This window comes from Diabrotica undecimpunctata, chromosome 3, assembly GCF_040954645.1.
Source record: "Diabrotica undecimpunctata isolate CICGRU chromosome 3, icDiaUnde3, whole genome shotgun sequence".
Lineage (NCBI taxonomy): Eukaryota > Metazoa > Arthropoda > Insecta > Coleoptera > Chrysomelidae > Diabrotica > Diabrotica undecimpunctata.
The window spans coordinates 43,033,702-43,059,354 of record NC_092805.1 but is presented as its reverse complement, the minus strand read 5'-3'; the positions used below and the strand labels follow the sequence as shown (position 1 = coordinate 43,059,354).

Genomic DNA, 25,653 nt, shown 5'->3' with positions numbered 1-25,653 from the left:
CAAAGTTTTGAATCTGCGATACATTAAATTAGAACATGCACGTTGTGTCGCTAGCAATTTATATCGAGTTTCTTCGATATAAAAGTCTACTTATAACTGATGTTTGTTTACAGGAAATTCTTTCATTAATAGGAGAAGTATGTTTTCCAACAATTAAATTTGAGCCAGAGAAACTTGATTTTGGCTGCATACCAATTGATTCCTCTACATGTCGGTATGTGGTTTTGGAAAACATTACTTTTTTACCGGTGGATTTTACGTGGGAGATAGATATGGATAGTTTTCTAATAACAAAGTTAGATGAACCTGAAGCAGCAGTAAGTAATAGAATAGATGTACTCTTTCTCATTATTGTAAATATTTCTTGATGTTTCTCCAAATTTTTACATTATTTTGGCATTTTAAAAAATAATACAAAAAATTCATGCAAATGTATATATATATATATATATATATATATATATATATATATATATATATATATATAATAATAATAAAATTATTTTATATCAAAATAATAAACCAACAATGTCGACTTTAGTAATACACAGAGAAGAGTTCTAATGGAGAGAAACAGAGAAATTTAATTATTAGTTAATGTGATTTAGTCAATAGGTACCTTGTTTTCATTGTTTTCATTGGTTTCCTAGTTGTTTAAAAATTTATGCGTATTTTTACGATCCATCCATGATATTTTCAGAATACGGCCGTAACACCACATTTTGAATGCTTCCAAGTTTTTAATATTGGATTATTTTAGTGTCCAAGCCTCAACCCCATTCAAAAGGGTGGAGAAAAGATAAAATCAAAGCATTCTTATCCGGAGCGTTATATTAATATTGAGATTACAGAAAAGTTTTCTCATTCTGTTAAAAGTCGACCATCCAATTTATTGCGACCGAATTTAATCTTATTATTTCTTTGGTTTGATCAGTATCTTCTGTGATTCATGACCCAAGGTATTTGTACGAAGATATTTGTTTAATTTTAGTATTATCTACATACTAGCTTAACTTTGATGTTTTGTGCTTTTGTAAATATCGTGAACTTGGTTTTCCTTAAATTTATTTTAGTTCATAATCTTTGCTATTTATATTTAGTTGATGAGCGAGGTGTTGCAGTTATTTTGGTGTTCCCGCCAGAAGGACGGTATAGTCAGCATATCTTATATTATTGAGTGGCTCACCGTTTATTTTTAGGCCCTCATTGACTTCGGCCAACGCTAATTGTAAGTATAAATGGAATGGAATGGTTTCACTGTATAAATGGAACAACAAAGGTGATAAAAGACACTCTTGTGCACCCTACGGCGAATCTGGATATCCTCAGTCAGCTAATTTCAACTTTCACTTTCGCTGTTTGATTACAATATAGGTTACATATAATTCTAATGTCTCCAATGTCTGTTTTTATTTAACAAAATTTCTTTAAGTCAATTATGCTGCACTCTGTCAAATGCCTTCTCAAAATCAATGAAACATGCATATATATCCTGATTTATATATAGGCCTTTCTGCGAAAAAACCATCACTGCAAACAGTGCATCCCGTATTCCCAGACCTTTTCTAAATCCCATTTGTGTATTACTTATGCCTTTACCTAATTTAAATTTAAATATTTGCATATTTATTATTTAAAATATTAGAATCATAGTGTACTTTTTTATTATTATCTTTTACAGGCAGAACCTAGTCCATTTTTACCAAAGAATAAGACCCCACCTAGTGCGGAAAAGTGAGTATATTTATTTTAAGCTATGAATAGAAGTGACTATAATATTAGTGAACTCGATATAAAGCTGGAATATTTAGAAAATTCTGTAATTTTGTTCTAATAAAAAATAATAATTTATGCAAGTAGTGCATAAAGTGGTATTTTTTTCACGAATGGAAGTGAGTGAAAGAAGACACTTTATGTATGTATTGCATATACATAATTTTCTACATTTTCCAGATTTTCTACAATCCCATAAAAATAATAAATTCAAAATCGATATTCGGAACAATTTAATTAAACAAAATCAAATCTAATTATTTGCATAGCAAGAAATATGTTAATGTCACATCAATAATTGACTTGTAATTATTAGATACAGTACATGTGCTATTCAAAGTCAAAAGTGACGATATTTTATTTTTGGTAAAGGTGTCGACCAATTGCACTTATCAACTGTATTACCTTATGAAAAGTGTTAAATAAAGTAAACGTTATGACACTTTTTTAATCCTTTTTTAACTCTAATTATAAAGCAGTTTTAAATGCAACAAATCGACCTTATATATACACTCGCGATCATAAAATCCGGGTCACCTTGAAAATTTCAAGTTTCTGGAATATTTTTGCCTCTGGTGCAGTAATAACCTTTTTTTAGGCTAACGTATTTTTTATTTGTCATCAAGGTTTGTTTTAAAAGAAGAAAAAAACGGTTTTTTATTGTTTTTATTGAAAAAGTAGAAAACAAACCAAATTGTTGAAAAAACAGGCATAAGAAAAAAATTGAAAATACAGAACGTGGTAAAATGTCAGTGAAATTTCAATGTCTAATATCGTGTATTGCCTCCACTTGCTCTAATGACCTCTTGCAGACGACGGGGCATACTCTCAATTTTTCTCTGGATTACATGTTGTGGTATGTTATTTCACTCTCTCACTAACAGATCCTTAAGCTCCTGTCCGTTGTTAGGAGGAGATGTTAGGGGTTGAATACGTTTTTTCAAATCGTCCCAGATATGTTCGATAGGATTCAGGTCCGGAGACCTAGCTGGCCAGGGTTACCTCGTAATTCCAACCTCTTCCAAGTATTGCATACTGATCGTGGCAACGTGCGTTCGAGCGTTGTTCTGCATAAAAACCGTGTGTTTTCTCCAAGCCTTGTCATGGTATGCATAACTTGTTCTTCCAGAATCTCCGTAATGTCCCTTCATGCAGTTAAGAACCCATTTTCGATGAAGGGTAATTCTGTGCGGAAGTTGGAAGATACACCTCCCCAAGCCATGACCGAGCCTCCACCAAATGGCATTCTTGGAGCAATTCAAGCTTGTGAAAATCATTCACCGGTTCTTCTCCAAACTCTTACACGTCCATCGGATCCAGTTAAGCCGAAACGGGATTCATCTGAGAATAACTCTTTGCTCCAATCGTTAATTCCCCAATGCGCATATTGTCGAGCAAAACCTTGTCGTGCAACTCGATGTGCCAGGCGAAGTGGCGGTCCTGTAGCCATTACCCGAGATGATAGTCCAAAAGAACGAATTCTTCTCCTGACTGTTGCAGCGCTAACATTGCGATTTCATACTTTCTGTAGACGATTTCGATGCATAATCGCAGTTGAGGTCCGGTTTCGTAAAGCCTGAATCACAAGAAAACGGTCATCTCGTACCGTGGTCATTCTTCTTCGTCCAGAGCCAGGTCTTCTTCGTCCAGAGCCAGGTCGTCTGGATAGCAAACCCTTCTCCTGAAAGCGTTGAAGTACTCGTAGAACCGAAGAAAGGCTTACGCCAACAGTTCTTGAGACTTGCCGTTGAGTGTGACCGTCTTTCACAAGCGCAACAATTTGTGTCGTTTCAACGACAGTCAAGGGTATTTTTGGCAAAAAATAAACAATAATAAACACTAATAATGGCACTAATAAACACTAATGGTGGCAATAATAAACGTTTGTTCGTTGCGTTTAAACAGAAAGTCAAAGCACAAATGAGACATTTAAAACAAGCGGCAGTTACAGGTACCGTTCATTTTGGGAAGTGTGCGCTTTCCCGCGAAATCGGCACTATTGAAATTCTTTGTTGCAAAGGAAACCGCTAAGCCGACAACAATTCCCAGAAACATGCATTAGTTTGTATTTGTGTTATTATTTACGATAAAGCTCGTTAAAAATGAAATATCGGTGAATTTCAAGGTGACCCGGATTTTATGATCGCGAGTGTATATATATATATATATATATATATATATATATATATATATTATATATATGTATATATATATATATATATATTATATATATATATATATATATATATACATACATATATATATATATACATATATATTTATATATATATATATATATAATATATATATATATATATATATATATATATATATATATATATATATATATATATATATATATATATATATATATATATCTAATATATCAAATTTCCCTGTCACAATGTTAGTTACCATACTCCTCCGAAACGGCTTTACCGATCTTTACCAAATTTTATATGCGCATTCAATAGGTCTGAGAATCGGCTACTATCTATTTTTCATACCCCTAAGTGATAAGTGTTGTTCACCCTTAATTTTTTTTTTAATTTTTCGACGAAATTTTTTATTTTTGTTTTTTTATAATGTTGCATTAAAAAATACATACAACCCTAAAGTTTTACTTTTTTATCATCAACCCCTATTTTTCTAATATATAAAATTTCCCTGTCACAATGTTAGTTACCGTACTTCTCCGAAACGGCTTTACCAATCTTTACCAAATTTTATATGCGCATTCAATAGGTCTGAGAATCGGCTACTATCTATTTTTCATACCGCTAAGTGATAAGGGTTGTTCACCCTTAATTTTTTTTATTTTTAATTTTTCGACGAAATTTTTTATTTTTGTTTTTTCTAGCCTCCTCAAGAATTTCTCTCTATTCGTCGCTATCCATCGCCTTTCCCCGCGAAGCACGTATTGCCATACTGTTTGCCTTGTTCTGGGTCTTCCTCTTCTTCTTTGACCAATCGGTGTATCAAGGAGTGTTTTTATAGCTGGGTCATTTTGTTACACCCGCATTACATGCCCTATTTTACCTCAGAAGTCCTATCTTAATATGTTTTACGATGTCTGATTCTTGGAATATTCTATAAAGTATGGTCATCTCTACACTCCATTGTCATTCTCCGTTTCATAGATTCGCCCTAGTACCATTCTTTCGAAACATGCTAATATCTTTTTGTTAAAGTCCAAGTGTCTAAACCATATATTAAGACTGAGCGTATTATTGTTTTGTAGAGTTTTTACTTTTGTATTTCTTGAGACAATTTAGCATTTAAGAAGGAGATTGAGTCCAAAATAGCATTTGTTGGTTGTGCAAATCCTTGGGTTTATCTCTGCGGTAGTATTATTTTCAGTGGTAACGAGTGCTTCCAGGTATACAAATTCCTTTACTGCTTCAATAACGTCGTTTTGAGTAACAGAGGGTCTTAGGATTTGTGGCGGCGTGCTTATTCACATATACTTCGTTTTGTTGGTGTTGATTATTAAACACACTCATTGCTGGTCTTATAGTGATTTCCTTTCATTTTATCTTCTAACTTGACTGCACTTAAACTTACTAAGATTGTTGCAGCAGGTGTCACCGGGAATTTTTAGTTTGTATCTAACAGTCTTGTAGATATTAATTTTCTTATTCTTATTCCGAATAAAATTCAGAAAATGTAACCAACAATCAAACTTAATTAATTAAAGGCCGCCGGTTGTAAAATTGTGTTTAAAAATTAAACAAAAAAAAAAGAAATATTTTGTGTCCTATCCATAGGTGAAAATTTAACTTATTATGTGGCGTAAAAGTCAACTTAATTTTTCTCTTAGTAGATATGACACTTCAGAACACTTTAACCTTTGATCCAGTTTTTGGCGGAGGCGTTAGTACATCGAATTAGGTATACGTCAGGTCACGTTAAATCTACGTCAGATCACGTAAGATGCGTCAGATGACATTAGGTGTAAGTCAGTAAATGTCACGTTTTATGTCGAATGTCAATTTTTATGGCGAATTACGTTACATTTAACATCGTACAAAAAACATCAACTGTCGCACACCCCTAACGTGATCTGATGTACACTTAGCGTGACATAATAGACACCGCCACCTAAAAAAACAAGGCGCATCCACCAAAAAATTAGATCGAAGGTCAAAATGTCATGAAGTGTCTTATTATCTACTTCTCTTTGAGATATTCTATGTTTTAGTATAACCTACAAAATTTTTTTGGTTATGTTAAAATACTTATCTCTGAAACAATATCACTAAGGCTCCATATATGTATAAGCGACAATGTGCTTTTAAAAATATAATAAAATAAAAAATATAAAAATATCAGACAAGAAAACATCGTATAGAATTTACTTAAAGAACTTAAATTATTTTTTTTTTGATCATAGTGTTCCACAAAAACTAGCGCAAAACAACTAAAAAAACGTTATAAAAACTACTTGTCAGTTGTATGACATTTAGCTTGCACCCTTTGGCCGCGCAAGTCCAGAAAAGACAATTTCTATTCTTCCGTCATTAAAAATTATTGATAACCATCATCTTTTGTCCACGTTGGCCTAGAATGTAATTAACGATTAGTTCAGTGTCCATGTTAAAACAACAATGGCAAAATAAAAAGAAATTTTTATTTTTGCATAGTTGAAGGTAGGTATTAATAGAATTTAGTGGAATTCACAAAAACGAGCTAATCCTTGCATTTATTACATAGATAGATAGGCAAGTTATCAGTTTGAAAATCGCTACAGGTCTATTTTAAAATCCCGGTTTAACCGCGGTGATGAGTTTGTCCTATCTATGAGTGCATGAGTGCATGTTTGTAATATGTTTCGTTTTTATATACTCCACTAAATGATTCAGTGTTCAAGTACTTAGTTTCTAAAGTTTTTTGTTGTTTCAGATATGACATCTATGCATATCTTATCATTTTTTAATTTGCTCTTTAGTTCTTGGTGTTTTGACTGCAATCCTCTATGATTCTAAGTAGCTATATTATAGCATTCTTTTATTTTGGGTCGCAAATTTTTAACTTTTTTTAATTTTTTAGAAAACATTATTTTTACCCAACCTATACGCTACCACATTTTTTCCATTTATACTGGGACAACCTACATAACAATAAATAAGAGCATCTTGTTTTTGTAGTCGGAAAACAATATATAATTCTGTTAAACCTACACTAGATTTGGAGCAAATTAAACCAGTTCAAAGCAAAAATATGAAGATATTTTCAGAAGACACAACAGTACAAGTCCAATCTAAAAAAAGTTTTGCTAGTCAAGAATCCTCTTTACAACATTCATCTTATTCTCAGCTCGATAAAATTGAAGAAAGGGCCAAAAATATTTTACAAGAAGTATTTTGTGCCAAATATGATGAGGAATATATAGAGTTTTGGAAAGAAAAGAAATATATGCCCGTAGCGCCAGATTCTTTAAAGTAACTAAAATCATCAACCATTTTTGTTATTTAGATTAATAAAAGTTTTCATTTTTGTAGCCTTCGCGACATTATTACCATAGAACCATGGAAAGGATGCTTGAGACCCTATGAACATGGACTAATTAGTATATATTTTTCACCACCACCAAATGTAATCATCAACTGCATTTGCATCTGCAAAATAAATGGAGGGGAAGAATTAGAGTTTGAAATTAGTGGATCTTGTTCACATTTGAGTTTTAAGTTTAACAAATCATCTATTTATGTCGGGAATAGAGTAAGTTTATATATATATATATATATATATATATATATATATATATATATATATTAAGTTTCTTGAACCGTACTATATTTAATATGAAATTAGTTTTTCTTGGGTTTAGGTTCAATAAATTATATTAGATGGGGAACTAGATTTTATTTTCCATAAAAATCAACGTTTCGGCAGGAAACCCGTGCCTTTGTCAAGATTCAAAACGTAAAAACAGACACTGACATTAATGAAGCTTTCAATAATGTCATTATTCTTTCTTATTATACGTCATTAATCAAAATTGTTAGCCAAAAATCAATTGTATCGTTTCCAAACAAAATATGATTGAAATTTAAGATTTATACAAATATTTTAAAATCGAAATTACTCAAGTCGATTCGGTATTTCTGGAGTTGTTATAAAAAAGTTTTAAAAAAATGAAATGACGTCTTATGAAATCGATCTACATACAAAACCAGCATGTACCTTCTTGCATATAAACCAAATAAATATAAACTAACTTAGAAATTATTTTGCAAAATAAATCTTACCTTTAAATTAGAGCAATCAAGATTTTTGTAAATTTTGCGAAAAAAAAATAATAAATAAGTATTCGTATTATTATCTATGTAATTATTATGTAATATTATATAAAATTAATATTGTTAGTATTTTTTATTAAACGTATCATCAAGCACAAAATATGAATGAAATGTCAGATTTGAGTAGTTCAGATTTTCTTTCCTAGGTGGCGCCATTATATGACCGGAGTTACACTGTGTAATTTTTCGTTTTGCAGTTTATTTAATTGAATTATTTCTCTGTACTACTGTTTTAGTTATTTTGTGAAATACTGGAAGAATCTCTCATATTAACTAACACTGGACATTACGATTTTTGTTTTCAAGTTGACTGTGATAGTTTGGAAATTTTTCAAGACAAAAAGTTAAAATCCAAATGGCTGAACATATTCCCAGATAAGGGCTATTTGGAAGCCGGAAAGGAGATCCCTATTACGATAAGGTACTTTCCCGGAATTGTAGGAAATATAAATGAATTAATATTATTTGAGGTAATATATTAATTTTTTAATATACAATAATAAATACATTTTTGATTTTATCCATGTCAAAATTAAAATAAATATTCAAAAATCTCTCTCTTCTCTCTGTCTTTTCCTTACCTTTAACTTATTATGTTTCCCAGGAAACAATTAAAAGTATATTGCAAAAAACCTACTATGCGAATATTGCTGTAAACTATTGGCACAACTCAACACAATTTTCAGCACAACTTTAGACCACTTACCTTTTGTTGTTGCAACTATCAATGTATCATCGGAATTCGGGTCAGGAACTGAAGAAATGAGATACTGTATCAGCAGAACTGATGTTTTGCGATACTCGGTGGGAAAGAGTCTGATGTTTGCACAGGACCACCCTTCTAATAAAATGTAATCAAAATCTAGGTAATGAAGATCAAAAACACTTTCGAGTATATTGATAATGCCAAATTAGACAATTCGGGGTTAAAATTAATGATTTTTCCCACACATTTGGTTCTTAGATTGCAATTTTCATAAAAGATGTAGAGGTGCCAAATTTTAATGCGAGAAATTTAAAGATAATAACTCACAATGAAATAAGTAACTAAAATAAGGTCATATACTAAAAATACTAAGAATATTAAAAAATAAAATACCTCTTTAAGTAAGCACAAAATTCTTTTCCAAACATTCTTTTCTTCTCCAAACAAATAATATTTATTAAATATGCAGTGGGCATATTTTGACCACAAGACGTTGTAGGATGTCATCTGCAGCTGTCCTTAAAGTAACAACGCGTACAATGCCATTAGTGCCCCAATGCAACTCAGTGATTCTGGAAAATTGCGCACAAGAGGACCTTTAGTGAGGCGTAGGATGGATTTCTGCCATTTGGATTGCTTTGAAAAGAATGAATGTACTCTTTATAACTTTTTTTTTTCCAAAAGTTTTATTGCATCCTTTGGATTAGTTGCCAATGGTAACTACATTTTTTGCCAAAAAGGACGATAGTTAAGGAAATCCTCTGTTTGAGTCATAAGAGTATAGAACGGTTTGTAACTTAAAACTAGTGAACCCAAATCCCGATAAATATGGTTCATGAATGATTTGGTAGGTACAACAAATTGTACCTGGTATTATGTCTTGCCAATTCTTACATTAATGTCACCTATAATTATTATTAGTGCAGTATTTTTTGAAATTATGTCTACTTCTCTTTTCGTAAAATTTTGATTTTTCTTTTTGTGGTTTGCAGTTTTTGGGTCTACATACAATTATCAATTATAATTTTTGGTTTTCATCTTTTACCCCTACTATCAATATTATTTCTGGTGTGTAGTCTACACTCTCAATGTTCTTTGTCCACTTTTTGTGTATTAGCATAACCACGAGTATTATTGCTTTATTGTTATTATATACTTCGCGCTATACACCAGGAGGTCTTCTTCTAGCCTTTCTTTTTTTCTAGTCTGATTGCTTTGCCTATTTTAGGTCTTTTAATTCCCTCACTATTTCTTGGTATCTGTTATTCATTGTTTTAATATTTCGGATCATTATTAATGTATTGTTCCGTAATCTAATCCTGTTTATTTTAGATGGACCATTTAGATACCGTAACGATACCAATGGTAGGTAGTGCAGTTTTCTCTCAAGTTGCTTTAAGCCTTCCTAGATCTGAGATGAACAAATCCCATCAAGAAATAAATTACATAGCAATTGCACAAATTACTGACCAATACCTGAAAACATTGCAGTCTAATAGAGAAAGTTTGGTTAAAGATGAATTAAATGAACACAAGTACAAGTTACTGGAAGCGAAGGGTTGGGTTGTTGTCAGATATGACGTAAGTAGATATTGTATGTAAGATATCAAATAATTACTTATTAAGCATCATTTCCTATTTATGGATCATTGTTTTTTTGAATTCCTTACTCATATTTTACTTAAGAACACGACTTGGTGTACAAAATAGAAAGATAAGAGAAAAAAATGTTCAATCTACATAAAAATCTAGAGATGCAGCAGATCTCTATAAACCCAAGAAAGCAGAAAATCAGGAGAATAATATGTATATATATATATATATTTATATATATAAATAATTTATATATATATATATATATGTATATATATATATATAAATAATTTATATATATATATATATATATATATATATATATATATATATATATATATATATATACATATATATATATATATATATATATATATATATATATATATATATATATATATATATACAGAAGAGTAAATAGATGCCTGGAGGAAATACGCAGAACAATGTTTAAAAGTTTCTTTCTACTATCTATCTGTTGCACTCTAACATCGTATGTGTCACAGTGTCTGAGTGTCCACAGTATAGGCATTCATCTATGTCAGTCTTTGCCAACCTAGAGAGGTAGGCCCTAAAATACCCGTGTCCTGTGAGCACCTACGTTAGGAAATATTCCAGTCGCCTGTGACCACAGTCCATCCAATCTCTTATGTTCGGGATCAGCATCTTTGTACACTGTGCCACATCCTCCATGTTGTTACATTCTTTTTGTCATCTTTCAATTAACCTTTCCCTGTCCTGTCTTATTCCGGCCATGGTAAAGTTTGGGTAAAGCAGGACCGCCCAGCGATGTTAATCCCTCCGGAAGCCACGCAGGCTCTACATCTGATCCAGTCCGGGGGACCTGCGCGTCTTGAGTGAACCCAATGCCTCCATAAGTTCATCCATGGTAAAGGGTACGGCCCGCTCAGCTTCTTCGTCACTTCATACTCCATACCATCTGCCGTCCGCAAAGAGCTTTCGTGTTACCTCAAGCTTCTTGTCCATAGGCATTTCGTAAGGAGGATATGCATGGAACTCTAAAATCAGCCTGCCATATGGGATACGATATCGGAATATTACTATGTCAGTATTAAGAAGAGAGGAGCCACATATTTCCTTTTTTTTCTATTATATAAATACTATTTAATATAATAATTGACGAAATAATACAAGCAGTACGTAAAGGTCGTGGCTACAGAATGAGGAACAAAGAAATCCAAATATTATGTTATGCAGACGACGCAGCATTAATCGCCGAGACAGAAGACGAACTCCAAAGATTAACACACATCTTCAATACAACAGCCAAGAAATACAATATGATAATATCAGCAGAAAAAACCAAATGTATGACAACATCTAAATACCCACTACGATGTAAAATCGAAATTGATGGGAAGATAATAAAGCAGGAAGCAAGGTTTAGATATCTGGGAATAGATATAACTAGTTACGGAGATGTTGAAGAAGAAGTTCGATAACAAAGCTTAAAAGCAAGTAAAACGGCGGGATCTCTTAACATAACATAACATAAGAATCTCTTGACATAATCTGGAAGAACAAACACCTAAGACAAGACACAAAAACAAGAATCTATAAAGCAAAAATTAGACCTATATTAACATACACGGCGGAGACAAGACCTGACACATCTAAAACGAGACGACTACTAGAAACAACAAAAATGAAATTACTCCGACGAATATCAGGAATAAGTCTGTTTGATACGGATAGAAGCGAAAACATAAGAAAAGCATGCAATATAGAAGCCATAAATGGATGGGTGACAAAACGGAAACAGGAGTGGAACGAACACATTAGTAGAATGGCAGAGGATAGGATAGTATGAATAGCACAAGATAAGTCAACAAATTTAAACAATTTAGGAGGCTAATATTGAAAAAGAAACAGGCTTTAAAGCCTACATATAAGAAGGAAGAAGAATAATTACATAAATACTTATACACAGCAAACGCAAATGCAACACGTTGTCTGTGATCATACATGCTGTTTGGGAGGCGTATTGAGACTGAAGACGCTGAGACAATGTATATTGACGGGAATTAAATAGACCAAGCCCACACAGCTTGCTCACAGCGTGCACGCTACTAGCAAAGACGCAAGGGTGCATTGAGCCTTAAATGCTAGATAATTTCGGTTTTGCTGTACGGAGTAAAATATTGGACTTCGGCGGAGGCATCTATGAAAAAGTGAAGGCTTTTTAGATGCGATGCTACAGACAAATACTGTTTGTTGATTGAGTGGCAGATTCTGAAGTTGTCCGCAGAATGAAAAAATAACGTGAAGTACTTTTCACAATAAACAAAAACAGGAATTGAAATACTTAGGACAAATCATGAAAATAGTGGGAGATATGAACTACTTAGTTGGTTTGAAAAAGAAGGTGTTTGTTAAGAGAGGTCCAGGACGACGCGTATTTCTTGAATGCATAACCTAAAAACTTGTTTTAATATTACAACCACAGGACTGTTTCTAATAGATGCAAATAAGGTCAGGATTATCATGATGATACGGAACGGGTAAGCAACTTACTTGGTAATAGTTTATTATTAAATTACATGAACTGTAAGATTTATTAAATTTATATTTATTTTGTGTATTGTAGGATTCTTATCCATCTAATGTTGAAATAGACTTAGCGATAGAGAGGATGTTCATTAACGATTATCTTCGAAACAACTATAATCGACTTCGATACCATTGTGTCACCAGAAAGTATAAACTAATTCCTAATTTCAAAGTACCACATTACAAACTTGATTTTGGTCATGTTGTTGTTGATAGACCAGTGTGTTTTACTGTTCTCATTATTAATTATGGTATGTACAAGTTATACGTAGCATTAATAAAATTTACCCATATTATTATAAAATAAATTAGTTTTATAAAGTTATACTTCTATACGCTCGTTCGACGTTGGAAATTTGTACGGGAGCGAATAGGCAAAATCATTACATATGTAAGATATAGGTAAGAGAGAGACAGAAGATATATTTTCTCTTTCTTTCTCTCTCGAGAATAAAAATGTCCCTTTTGTAAATATATTTAATATTTATTAATATTATTATTATTTTTTCATTCTGTTAAAATGTTAAATTATAAATTAAAACTTGTAAATATTTCAATAAAGTTCAAATTTTGTGCCTGCCAATCTCAGACAAATTGACAGTTATATCACGAAACAATATTTTTATTTTATTAATATTATTATCATGGTAAATTAAACATATATGCGTAAGTAAGTTATGTATATTGTCATTTTTAAATACTAAATGGCCGTATGACACTAGGAATTTTCTTGTACAATTTCTTGTATCGTTTCATAGCCAAGAAAAAAATGCATAGTATCATACACACGTACATTTTCTTATACAAGAAACCATGCAAGAATTTTGATCCTACACGTTTTCTTGCACAAGAAATGCGCGAAATTTTGCGCACACCGCGTTTTATGTAATTTAGTAAATGACAGCGACAATCAAATCAGTTGTTTTGCGTTTCATGCATTTTGGTGTGAATTAATTTTTGTGAGAGATATTTATAAAGTGATATAAGAGTGGATGTGGATGATGATTTTGTTGTAATAGCAGTTACTGCTCTTTGTTCCACAATAGTAGCTGTACAAAAATTAAAACGAAAAAATAAAATTAAACGTTTATGGAGCAGGCCTTGGATATTGAAAAGAAATAATAACAAATATAATAATGTATTAAAAATGTTAAATGAAGAGCTTAAAACTAAGAACCCAAATGTATACAAAAATTTTTTGCGGATGACAGACCCGTAATTAGAAACATTGTACCAGTTGCTTAAAGACGACATAGAGAAAACCAACACCTTGTTAAGGGAATCCATCTTAGGACGCATAAGGTTTATTAATTTCTAAAGTAAAAGTATTAATAAAGCTTATTAATTAAGTTTAGGTTGCAGGTTACCCTCCGGTTTTTAGCAACTGGTGAAACTTATAGATCACTTATGTACGCAACTCATATTCGTGAGACCACTATAAGTAAATTTATACCTGAAGTTTGTAATGCAATTTACAATCATTTAAAAAGCACATGTTTACAGGTAAATAAAAATTTAAAAAACAACCACAACCTACATCAGATTTTTATTTGTAGATACCCAAAACTCCAATATGTGGCAATTTCCAAACTGCTTAGGGGCTATGGATGGTAAACACATTAAATTTCGTGCTCCTATATCTGAAGGATCCTATTATTTTAATTATAAAAAAGACCACTCTATTGTTTTGTTGGCATTGGTAGATGCATCTTATCAATTTACTTATATAAACCTTTTTAGTGAATGGCCGAGTAAGTGATGGTGGTGTTTTCCAAAATAGCAATTATGTGCAGTACTCACGGAAAACAAACTAAACTGCCCTGATGCTAGGAGCCTGCCAGGAAGGATTTTAAAATTACCAAATGTCATTGTGGCTTATGATGCATTTCAATTAACTACAAAAGTTATGAAGCCATATCCTGGCAGGAATTTAACACATGATAACAAAATATTTAATTATAGATTTAGGATATTGTTAACTACAATTAACTTATCACCTCATAAAGTGATAGTTACATAATTTTTTTAAGAAGCAAAGTACCCCCGCTAAAGAAGATGAATATTCTAGTAACAATGCTAGTGCCGGTATTTTAAGATCTGTTTCCCAACAAAACTTACGTTCAAGTACAACAGCAATAAAGATTCGTGATGAGCTACGAGACTACTTCAATTCTCCAGCTGGAAAATTAGAATGGCAAGAGGCTTCTATACAAAAACATAATTTATAAAACAAAAATATATTTTATTTCAAATGTTTATTTATTTTTATTTAAATCTTCTAGTATTGCTTCCTGTACTGTCATAAATACTTTTGTTTCCACATTTGTTCGGATTATTGGACATTTAATTTCTTTCACTCTATAGCTGCACAGAACTGAAATAAACTGTCAGTTGCATCAGACGTTAGGGGTTTTTCTACTGGTATTTCTTTGTTTGTATAAGAGTCGCTACAGCTTCTGTCATACCAGCAATATCTTCTTGTTCACTCTGATCTCGTCTTTTTTTCGTATTTGGTTGCATTGTAGGTTCACGACTTGATCTAGGGCTTAAAAACTCTGGCATAGTTATGACCTGGAAAGTTCTAAAAAGCAAAAATTTTAATTTTTCATAATATACATTGTAATTGTAATTACTTATATCTTGTTGAGTTGGAGAACAAATATTGGAATGTGAAGTGGATGGATCATTATTAATGTCTAAAGTGCCATCTGTATTAATCGTGGCATCTATTACAACTGTTCCATCCGAAGCATCTATATTATCTATACTATCAAATGATTCTCTTATTTCAATTCCTGGTCCCTGAAGGTACTTATCAATTTCATTAAAATAGTATAGATTTGATATATAAAATCTTACATCATCAGCTCCAGCAGCACTTTTGTTTGTATCAACAATTTTTTTGACTTCAGCCATGTAAGTCGTGCGCAAGGCATTAAATTTTTTGTAACATCCAGTGCTGTTGTGCCTGGCCTAGCAAGACCTAACTCTTTGGCAACAGCTTCCAGGGCAGTTTGTCGAGCGTGTTTGTTTTTATATAATGCTGATTTTATATTGTACAAATTTTTATTCTTTTCTCTGAGGCAAGAGGACATAGAACCAATTCCATCTATACCCTGAGAGACAATCAAGGCCGTATGATAATCGACGGTAAAGAAGTAACTGAAGAATGGAAAGAGTATTTTAAGGATCTTCTAAACATCATACAGGAAGAACAGCACAAAGAAGAGATCTATATCACAGCGGACATGCCCGTCAAAAATCCCTCCATTGAAGAAACCCAAAAGGCCTTAAATAAGCTGAAAAATCACAAAGCGCCGGGTACGGACGATATACCAGCAGAACTTCTGAAATATGGGGGAGACGCTCTACATCGCCAAATCCACCAGCTAATAACGCACATATGGTTAGAAGAAAGGATACCAGCACGATGGAAGGAAAACATAATAGTGCCCATCCACAAAAAAGAGGACAAAACAAAATGCGCGAATTATAGAGGAATTTCACTCCTAAACACGGCATATAAAACCCTCTCAAACATCATTCTTAATAGACTAATCCCTTATGCTGAAAATGTCCTAGGCGAATATCAAGCCGGTTTTAGGGCAAACAGATCAACAATAGATTAACTATTTACGCTGAGACAACTTCTAGAAAAGGGTTGGAAGTATAATAGACCCATACACAATCTTTTCATAGACTTTCGACAGGCATATGATAGCGTAGAAAGAAGCCAAATATGAAATGCCATGGCGGAGCTCTCAATACCAAAGAAACTCATTCGGATGACCAAAGTCTGTATGGAGGGTGGAATATCTAAAGTACGTGTAAATAATAAACTGTCTGACAGCTTTGAAATCAACAGTGGACTCAAACAGGGTGATGCGTTATCTCCACTACTTTTTAACTTTGTATTAGAGAAAGCCATGAGGTCGGCCGAAATAAAAACAGAATTGCTATCGGTTCAAGGTCCCAAGCTATTACTCGCATATGCAGATGACATAGATCTCGTTGGAGACTCCATCCTATCCACGAAAGACATCTTCAACAAAGTGGAAGGAGCAACAAGTGAAGTAGGGCTGAAGATTAATGAAGAGAAGACGAAATATATGTGTATAAATAGAACGACACGAAGAGACAGAATAGGACAAAATGTGACTATCAACACCTTTAATTTTGAGAGAGTGCAACGTTTTAAGTATCTGGGGGCCGTAATCACAGCTGACAACGATGTTACTGAAGCAATAAAAGACAGAATCCAATCTGCAAACCGCTGTCTATTCGCACTGGATAAGCTCATAAAATAAAAAAATCTTACAAAAAGTTCAAAGATCAAAATCTATAAATCCATCGTCAGACCTGTAATAACATACGGATGCGAAACGTGGACCATCACCAAAGCAAAGGAAGAAAAGCTCAGACGCTTTGAACGAAAAATACTTACCAGTATAAGATCAGAACCAATATCGAATTAAAAGCACTCTACAATGACGCCGATATTGTCCAAGAAATTAAATCACAGCGACTAAGATGGGCCGGCCACGTGCACAGACTGCATAACGATAGACTTGTAAAACTGGTATGGGAAGAGATTCCCACAGGCAAAAGACCACTCGGACGTCCCAGAATGCGATGGAGAGATAACATCCAAGCAGATCTCCGGAAAATGAACATTTCATTTGACCCTAGGTTGATGGAAGACCGAACAAATTGGAAAAAAGTTGTACAGTCAACCAAGACCCACCCAGGGTTGTAGCGCTACGTGACGATGATTAGCACTTGGTTTGTTGTCCACGACATTTTACAAATAAGAAATGTATTAATTAAAAATAAGAAATAGCTTTATAACTGTTTCAACTAACCTATAAAAGTAAAAATGTGGTTTGTGGTTATGGTTATAATACAAATTATAATCTATTTGACATGTGACGTGCAGAGAAATGCAGTATAGCCCCAATAAATGTTTACCAATCACAACGCTCGCTATATTCAATTTCTGATACAAGAAATTGCATATCTCATACAGCTAAAAAATTAAATGCAAATTAATTATATCAAAATACAATTTTTGAAAAATATATTTTGAAGACTGTCTAAATTAAGCCGATTGTATACATTTTAAAGCATAAAACTTGAACGGCATTTTGAGCGGTGGGTGTTATATGTCTATGAACATCTCTACTTCTAAAATAAATAATTCTAACAATATTGTACTTCTAGGTCCAGAACCAACTACAGTACACAAAATGAAGTCAAACTTATCATCTCTCTCAAATAATCAGATGTTCGTCGAATATAAAAACAAAACACTAGGAGTAGGAGAAATTGGTGAACTGTATGTGGTATTTAAACCAAGAAAAGAGTACAAAATTTTTGATGATCGATATGTTCAGGATTATTTATTTTTGGGAGTAAATCACGGGGCTATGATACCGATCATAATCACTGCTACAATATCGTTGCCCAGATTTAGGTTTCATAAAAAGTGTTTGGATTTTGGAGCCGTAAAGGTTGGAAATGTCTTGAAGAAATCCGTAGTAATAGAGAATCTGTAAGTAAGAATATTTTTTATTTATATAGTACAAAGTTTATATAGAAATGTAATCACGGTTGTTGAGGTATTTGTGAACGATTCACATGATCAAATAAAAGTAAGGATTTAAAAAACTCTTATTTTACCGAACAAAACAAAATTTCTTCTAATGCTGTAGGTCTAAGGTTAGATCTAATAATATTTATTCTTAAATCTTAAACTTGTGCTAAGTTTAGGTAGATCTGTGGTGAGCGGATTTAAGTAACAAGAAAATCTCTTTTTTCATTGGGACATACGATTTAATACCCAAAAATGAGAGCAAACTGGACTGTTTATCTTACAAAAAAAATTGACGAGATCCATTAAATAAATAACCTGCTAAATCCTGACAATGTTTTAAAATTTATAAGGCAGATGGAACAAGATATTTTTAATATATCGTCAGTTTTTTTCGGCAGTTCTGATGACACTATCAGGTTCAAATCCAAGACTCAAATTCAACTGAGATTAAGATGGGGATTAGAAAGGCTCTCTTCAAACATCAGTGAAATATCTAATCAAATGAGTAATCTTATAAACAAATTATCTACTATACCAACTAAAAAAGAAAGATTGAAGAAAAATACATTTTATGCCACCTCAGGTACCCAAACTGAAGTGCCTCAACATTTCGAATCAAGTGCAGGGATAAACCCTTAAATTCTTCTTTTGGTGCCTATCCTCTGTGGATATTGGCAATCACGTTAGTCCATACAACTGTGTTAACAGCTGCTCTAAATAGATTTATGGTAGTCATTCCTGCCCACTTTCTGATGTTCTTCAACCACGATGTCTTTCTGCGCCGTTGAGATCTTTTGCCTTCTATATTGCCTTGTAAAATTAGTTGAATTAGTTGATACTTCTCATTGCGCATCACATGCCTTAAGTATGTCATCTTTCTGATTTTCACGATACGCATAATTTCCAGATCTTTATGGAAATCAATCCACGTTGGATCACGGTGTTGTATGTAACATGATGGATATAGGAAATTCTGACCATGCGGCGGTAGCACCACATTTCGAAGGCTTCTTATCTTTTAGATGTTGCCTCCGTCAAGGTCCAGGCTTCGACTTCATATAAAAGGATAGAAAATACACAGCATATGAAGACAGCTCTCGCATTTTCTATACGACATTTTATTTCCTGTGAGTGGTCCCATTCTTTATTTATCCCATCTCAAGTTCATGCCGTATCTGTCACAGACTTCCACTAAACTGTCTATTAATGTTTGCAGATCCTTCGCATTATCAGCAATCAAAACTGTATCGTCCGCATATTTTAAATTGTTTATGATTTCACCATTGATTTTTATACCTTCTCTTAAACCATCAGTAGCTTTCCTGAACAGCATTTCCGAGTAAGTATTGAACAACGTCGGTGATAAAATGCAGTACTTCCCATTTTATCATAAATTCTTGTGAGGTTTCGTTGTGTACGTACAGTTGCCCTTTGCTGTAAGTATACATTTTTAATTAGGCGTAAATCTTTGTCATCAATACTAGATTCTTTCAGTATCTGAAATAATTTTTGATGTTGCACCTTGTCAAATTCTTTTTCAAAGTCTATAAAGCATACGTAGACTTCGCAATTTACGTTTTGAGCTCTTTGTATCAATACTTATATAAAAAATAGTCTGAACTGAACACTGCTAATGTTTTCTTTAAGTTTTCTATATATATGCGAGAGTTAACAACAGAAAGAAGGATTTTGAGTGCATGGCTCATTAAGCTTATAATTTTGAAATTAGAGCATCTGGTGGCATTTGCCTTTTTGAAGAGAGGGATGAAGGTGCAAACTAGCCAATCTGTAGAAAATTCTGCAGTTTCATAGATTTTGTTCAGTAGACTCGTTAGGAGTTTGAGTTGGTTGTTTTCAAATAGTTTCAATATTTCACCTTGTATGTTATGAGGTCCAGGTGCTTTATTATTTTTTAGTCTTTTTATTGCATATGTTACATCACTGAGCGTTATTTCTAATCCTAAACATCCAGAAACACTGATTTCTGTCTCTTGCTCTTCCTTGAATAATTTTTCTATGTATTGCCTCTGTCTCTCAAGTATTCTCTTATTTTCGTAGAGCAGATTGTTGTGCTCGTCTAGTACCTTAAAAAAACCCTTAAATTACAGAAGATAAATGTCATTGTGTAGTTACCAACAGTACCAACTTAACCCTAACCCTAATTTACACCCCTATTTGTTGTCTTCACTTTGGTCACAATTTGTTCACTTTATTAAAGAAAACCTGGGTATCAAAGAATATATTATATGTTATGCCTTGCTCCACAGCGTGTGGTTCCTCATTTAAAATTGGCATAAAATCTAAAACTTCCATTGACATATTATTTAATAAGGAAATTTGGCCACCTGGTATAAACAATAAATGGTGTATAAAATCTTTATATTCCGAACCAACGCCTTCATCAGAGTCAAATTTGAATCCGAAGAACATCACAAGTCCCGTTAGCATGGAGAATCCAATTACCAATTAAAGCAACAAAAAAAAAATAAGTAGACAACAAAAAAATAGTCACAGATAAGCAAGACATCAAAATTTGTAAATCTAAGAATGTTTTTATTCTTATATTAACTTAATTAAGAAGGATACTTTGCAACCATCGATAAATCTGGATCCTTTGACCCCACCATGAGTTATATTAACCAATAACTCGAATAGTCGATATCTTCTAACAAGATTAAGGGAGCCGGATATCTTGGAAGCCATTAAGCCACTATTAAGCTACATCTTACTTTTTTACACAACCAACCTGCTTCAGTATGTTACTAAGGATTCGCCAACACAAGCGTTAAACTCTTTTTGGCTTCCGAAGGACTTCCTACTACCACTGAAGATCTACGAAAAATCCTTCAAGAATTTAACGATTTAACGACCTATGGAATTGGTCCAACTGAGATGTAAGCTGATCTTGTTGCTTTTAGGTCCTTTCTTACTTCGGAAAGAATTATTCATCTGCAAAAATCAAGGAAAAGTCACCGAAACTACTATTCTGTTATCTCTCCAAAACAAAATTTTTAAATCATACGACGTGTTCTATGGAACTAGAAACCTCAAATTAGTTTAGTATTGACAACTTTAGCATAGGTTTGATTAATATTCGTTCTATAAGATATAAAACAGATGAATTATTTTTGTTTTTAGAGGAATTAGGATATTTCTAAATAGTTGCTATTACCGAGCACTGGCTTGAAGTCAACGACCCTTTTTTGTAGAAAAATATATCACAATTGTTAGGTATGATCGTCCAAGTTCAGTTCATGGTGATACTCTAATTCTTTCTACAAATAATGATTTCTCTCCTATAACAAAATATGACTTTCTGTTAAATGAGGCCTTTTTGTTTTCATTGATTTATAACAAGAATCTCAATCTATACATTTTTTGCATTTATAGATCACCTGATTCTTCCACGGAACTATTTTTTCAGAACCTGATAAATTTGTCAGAAGACCTACCCAATAAGAGCAGAAAAATTATATGCGGTGACTTGAATATTAATTATGCTCTTGCTTGTGCTACCCAATTATCCTTGGTCAATATATTTGAATCGTATGGTTTCACAATGCACGTTAATTATACTACAAGAATTACTAAAACATCTACCATAATTGATTATATTGTCTTAGATTTCTCACCCCTTGATGTACGCTCTACAACTATTAATGCAGAATTATTTGATCATGATGCAGTGTATACCAAGTTCAATACCCTTAACAAACCATCCTTGAAAACCCAACGTTTAAGTAGGATTTTTTCCGCTCAGAACTTTCGTAAACTCCAAAATTTGTGCTTGACTTCTGGGTGGCACTTTCCCTCTGTAAACGTGGACTATGATTTCAGTGATTTTTAGATAGACTTGTCTGCATTTTTAATAGGGCAATTCCTTTAACTACAATTAAGTCACAACATGCGTTCACTACTGTACATCAAGAAATTTACTACCAACGTGTTTGTCACTGAATATATCTCCAATTACAGAGGAACCTATCTAAACATTATCAAAACACCAAAAAAAATGTACTATTAAAATCGTCCGGGAAACTTTAAAAATGTTGGAAAAAAAACTAGGTTTATAATAAACGATCTTTGAAATAAAACTAACACAACTCAAATATTTTCTCTTCCTTCTACTTCTTCTTCTTCCTCGTCGGATTTTCCCATTATGAGTTCACCGTTTTCGTCCTCCACAGCACTCTATTCTCCCAGTCACCTTCTCTGAGGTCTCTATCTATCATAGCATTTCCGACGTATGTTTTCCATCTTGTAGCAGGTCTTCCTCTCCGTCTTCTTCCCGGCGGGTCCCAGTTTAATATTCTTTTCGGCCACCTATGCTCTGGCATTCTTTGTACATGCCCGTACCACTGCAGGGTTCTGTTTTCCAACTTTTTTGTAATTGAACATTTTACTTCCATTCTGTTCCATATTTCCTCCGTTCTTATTCTATCAGCTCTTGTGATTTGTAGACATCTTCTTATAAAGTCCAGTTTAACTGTTCTTATTTTATTTCGTATTGTTGTTGTCATTGGCCAATTTTCTCTTCCAAACCCTAAAAATCTTAATGAATACTTCGTTAACGTGAGTAAAAATATAACATTAACTATTTTGCCACAACAAAATCCTAGTTCATATCTCCTTAATTCAAAAAAGGTTTCGAATTTATTCCTTATAAAACCAGTTGATAAATCTAAACTGATTCAAACAATAAGCAGTATCAAAAGCAAATCGCTAATCGATGGAAAAATTTTTCGTTTTGCTGATGATACCAGTATCACCTGGAGGAACTCTAATAGTGCAACTCTTGATGCAGCTATGCTGTAAGACATTGGAAAAGCAAATTTTGAATCTTATACTATCAGATAGAAAAATAAATAGCTGAATTTGTAATAAAACCAAAGCAACATTATGTTTTAACTCTAGTAGCACAACTTAAATGAAAATTTGTTAGGCATACCTAATATGACAAAATTAGTTGTATCAGTTGATTCCAAAATAAGAGAGCCTAGGTTAAAGACATGTTATCATTAAAATAGTAATAACCTACCTGATATAAAGGATTACTGATCTGCAAGTTCCTAAATTTTTTTAGTTGATCAGTTGAATCGTTGCTGATTTACTTAATCCGAAATCTCCGTTTGGAGTACTTTCTAGGGAAATTTGTGCAAGTAACTTTACGGTTTCAAATATTTCTTTACTTTAGTCTATGCATTTAAATTGTTTATAAATTTAATCAATATGCTCTTCTACAATAAACAATATGTTATACACAAAATACAAAATCACTTTGTTTCAGTGGCTATTTGACATGTAAATGGAATGCAGATGTTCAGAGCACAAATACTATGAAAAACGCATTTTATATTATTCCACAACAGGGTCAATTAATCGAAATGGACAAAGGACTGATGGATATCTTTTTCATGCCGATAAAAAATGGATGCTACATATCCGAGGTGGAAGTATACATCGAAGGTAGTGTCACTCGTTATGTACTTGAACTTATCGGTCATGGAATGATTCCAAATTTGGCATTACAAGAAAAACATATGAAATTTGAGTCTTCTGTGCCCTATGCAGAGCGTATTGTTAAGCCTCTATTAATTCAGAATGTATCAACATTTCCAATTGAGTATTCCTTTTCTGATTTTGATGAGTAAGTAATATATTTTTAAAATTGCTTCAATCTTTGCTTCACATAATATATGAAAACAAAAAATATATTATTTTTTTCTCTTGGCTTGGACAATTGTCATTCAGCCAGTCTTAATCAACGTGAGCTTTATTTAAATAATTTAAATATGTCAATTAGTGAAACATGATTAATATAATACTAATAATATAATCATTCCGTACTTAGCTAATGCTAATAGCTACTACGTTAATAACTCTTTTTTATTATTTTTTAATTTATTTTTTTCTTTTTAAATCTATTTTTTTAAGTATGTTTTTATATACCTTTTTTTAATCTTTTTATTATTATTATTTTCTTCATTAATTTTTGTCTAAACATAGGTTACAATTCTAACTAATAACGGGCATACTTTACTATCAGACAAAAAGGTTATCAAGCAGTCAAACATTTTCTTTTTATTGAGTGATAGTGAAAAGTTAGATAGTTAGAAGCTTTTAAGTATTTCAAGACCAAAAATATAGATAGTAGAGATCTACAAATTATATCGAATCTGTATCAAAATCAGAAAGCAGGAATAAGAGTCGAAGGAGAACTGACAGAGGAAGTAAGTATACTTAGAGGAGTTCGACAAGGGTGCATACTTTCACCACTCTTATTCAACGTCTACAGTGAAGTGATATTTCAAGAAGCTTTATTGGATATTGTGGAAGGTATTTTGGTCAACGGAAATAGCATTAATAATATTAGATATGCGGACGATACGGTCATATTTGCAAGTGACATGGAAGATCTACAGTACATAATACAACATGTATACAATGCATGTGAAAGGTACGGACTACAAATAAATCTCAAGAAAACGAAATCAATGATATTCTCAAAAAAACCACAAAATGTAGATAACCTGATCATCCATAATACAACGATCGAAAGAGTAACAACATATAAATATTTAGGAACGTGGCTAACCGAAGATGGAGATCAAATAAAAGAAATCAGATCTAGAATAGAAATGGCAAGAAACACGTTCATAAAATTAAAGAACTTACTTTGCAACCGTAACCTTAATCTAGAGATCCGCACAAGAATGCTACGTTGTTACGTTTTTTCTACTTTACTATACGGCATGGAAGCGTGGACAATAAAACAGTCTGAAATCAAAAAATAAACTCCTTTGAGATGTGGTGCTAACAGAATATCGTGGACTGAAAAAGTAACTAATATAGAGGTGTTACAAAGAATGAAAGAATGTGAAGTCATAAAAACTGTTAAAATTAGAAATATTCAATATCTGGGTCATATAATGAGGGGCTAGAAGTACGTATTACTTAGATTAATTATGCAAAGGAAGATACATGGGAAGAGAAACCCAGGACGACGCAAAATATCCTGGCTAAGAAATTTGAGAGAGTGGTTCGGTTGCAGCTCATTCGAATTATTCAGAAGCGCGGCCAATAAAATTAAAATAGCGATGATGATTTCCAACCTC

General features: G+C 32.7%; 1 protein-coding gene across 2 annotated transcripts in view; it reads left to right on the top strand.

The window, feature by feature from the left end:
- LOC140436736 (hydrocephalus-inducing protein homolog) overlaps positions 1 to 25,653 on the top strand; it is a 371,509-nt gene that overhangs the window by 102,693 nt on the left and 243,163 nt on the right. For both annotated transcript variants that reach the window (XM_072525797.1, XM_072525796.1), the window contains exons 19-27: positions 114 to 317; positions 1,682 to 1,734; positions 6,921 to 7,214; positions 7,275 to 7,494; positions 8,312 to 8,545; positions 10,114 to 10,362; positions 12,983 to 13,196; positions 18,166 to 18,496; positions 23,826 to 24,185. In XM_072525797.1, the coding sequence (XP_072381898.1) occupies positions 114 to 317; positions 1,682 to 1,734; positions 6,921 to 7,214; positions 7,275 to 7,494; positions 8,312 to 8,545; positions 10,114 to 10,362; positions 12,983 to 13,196; positions 18,166 to 18,496; positions 23,826 to 24,185 (2,159 nt within the window). The remainder of the gene's footprint in view (positions 1 to 113; positions 318 to 1,681; positions 1,735 to 6,920; positions 7,215 to 7,274; positions 7,495 to 8,311; positions 8,546 to 10,113; positions 10,363 to 12,982; positions 13,197 to 18,165; positions 18,497 to 23,825; positions 24,186 to 25,653) is intronic.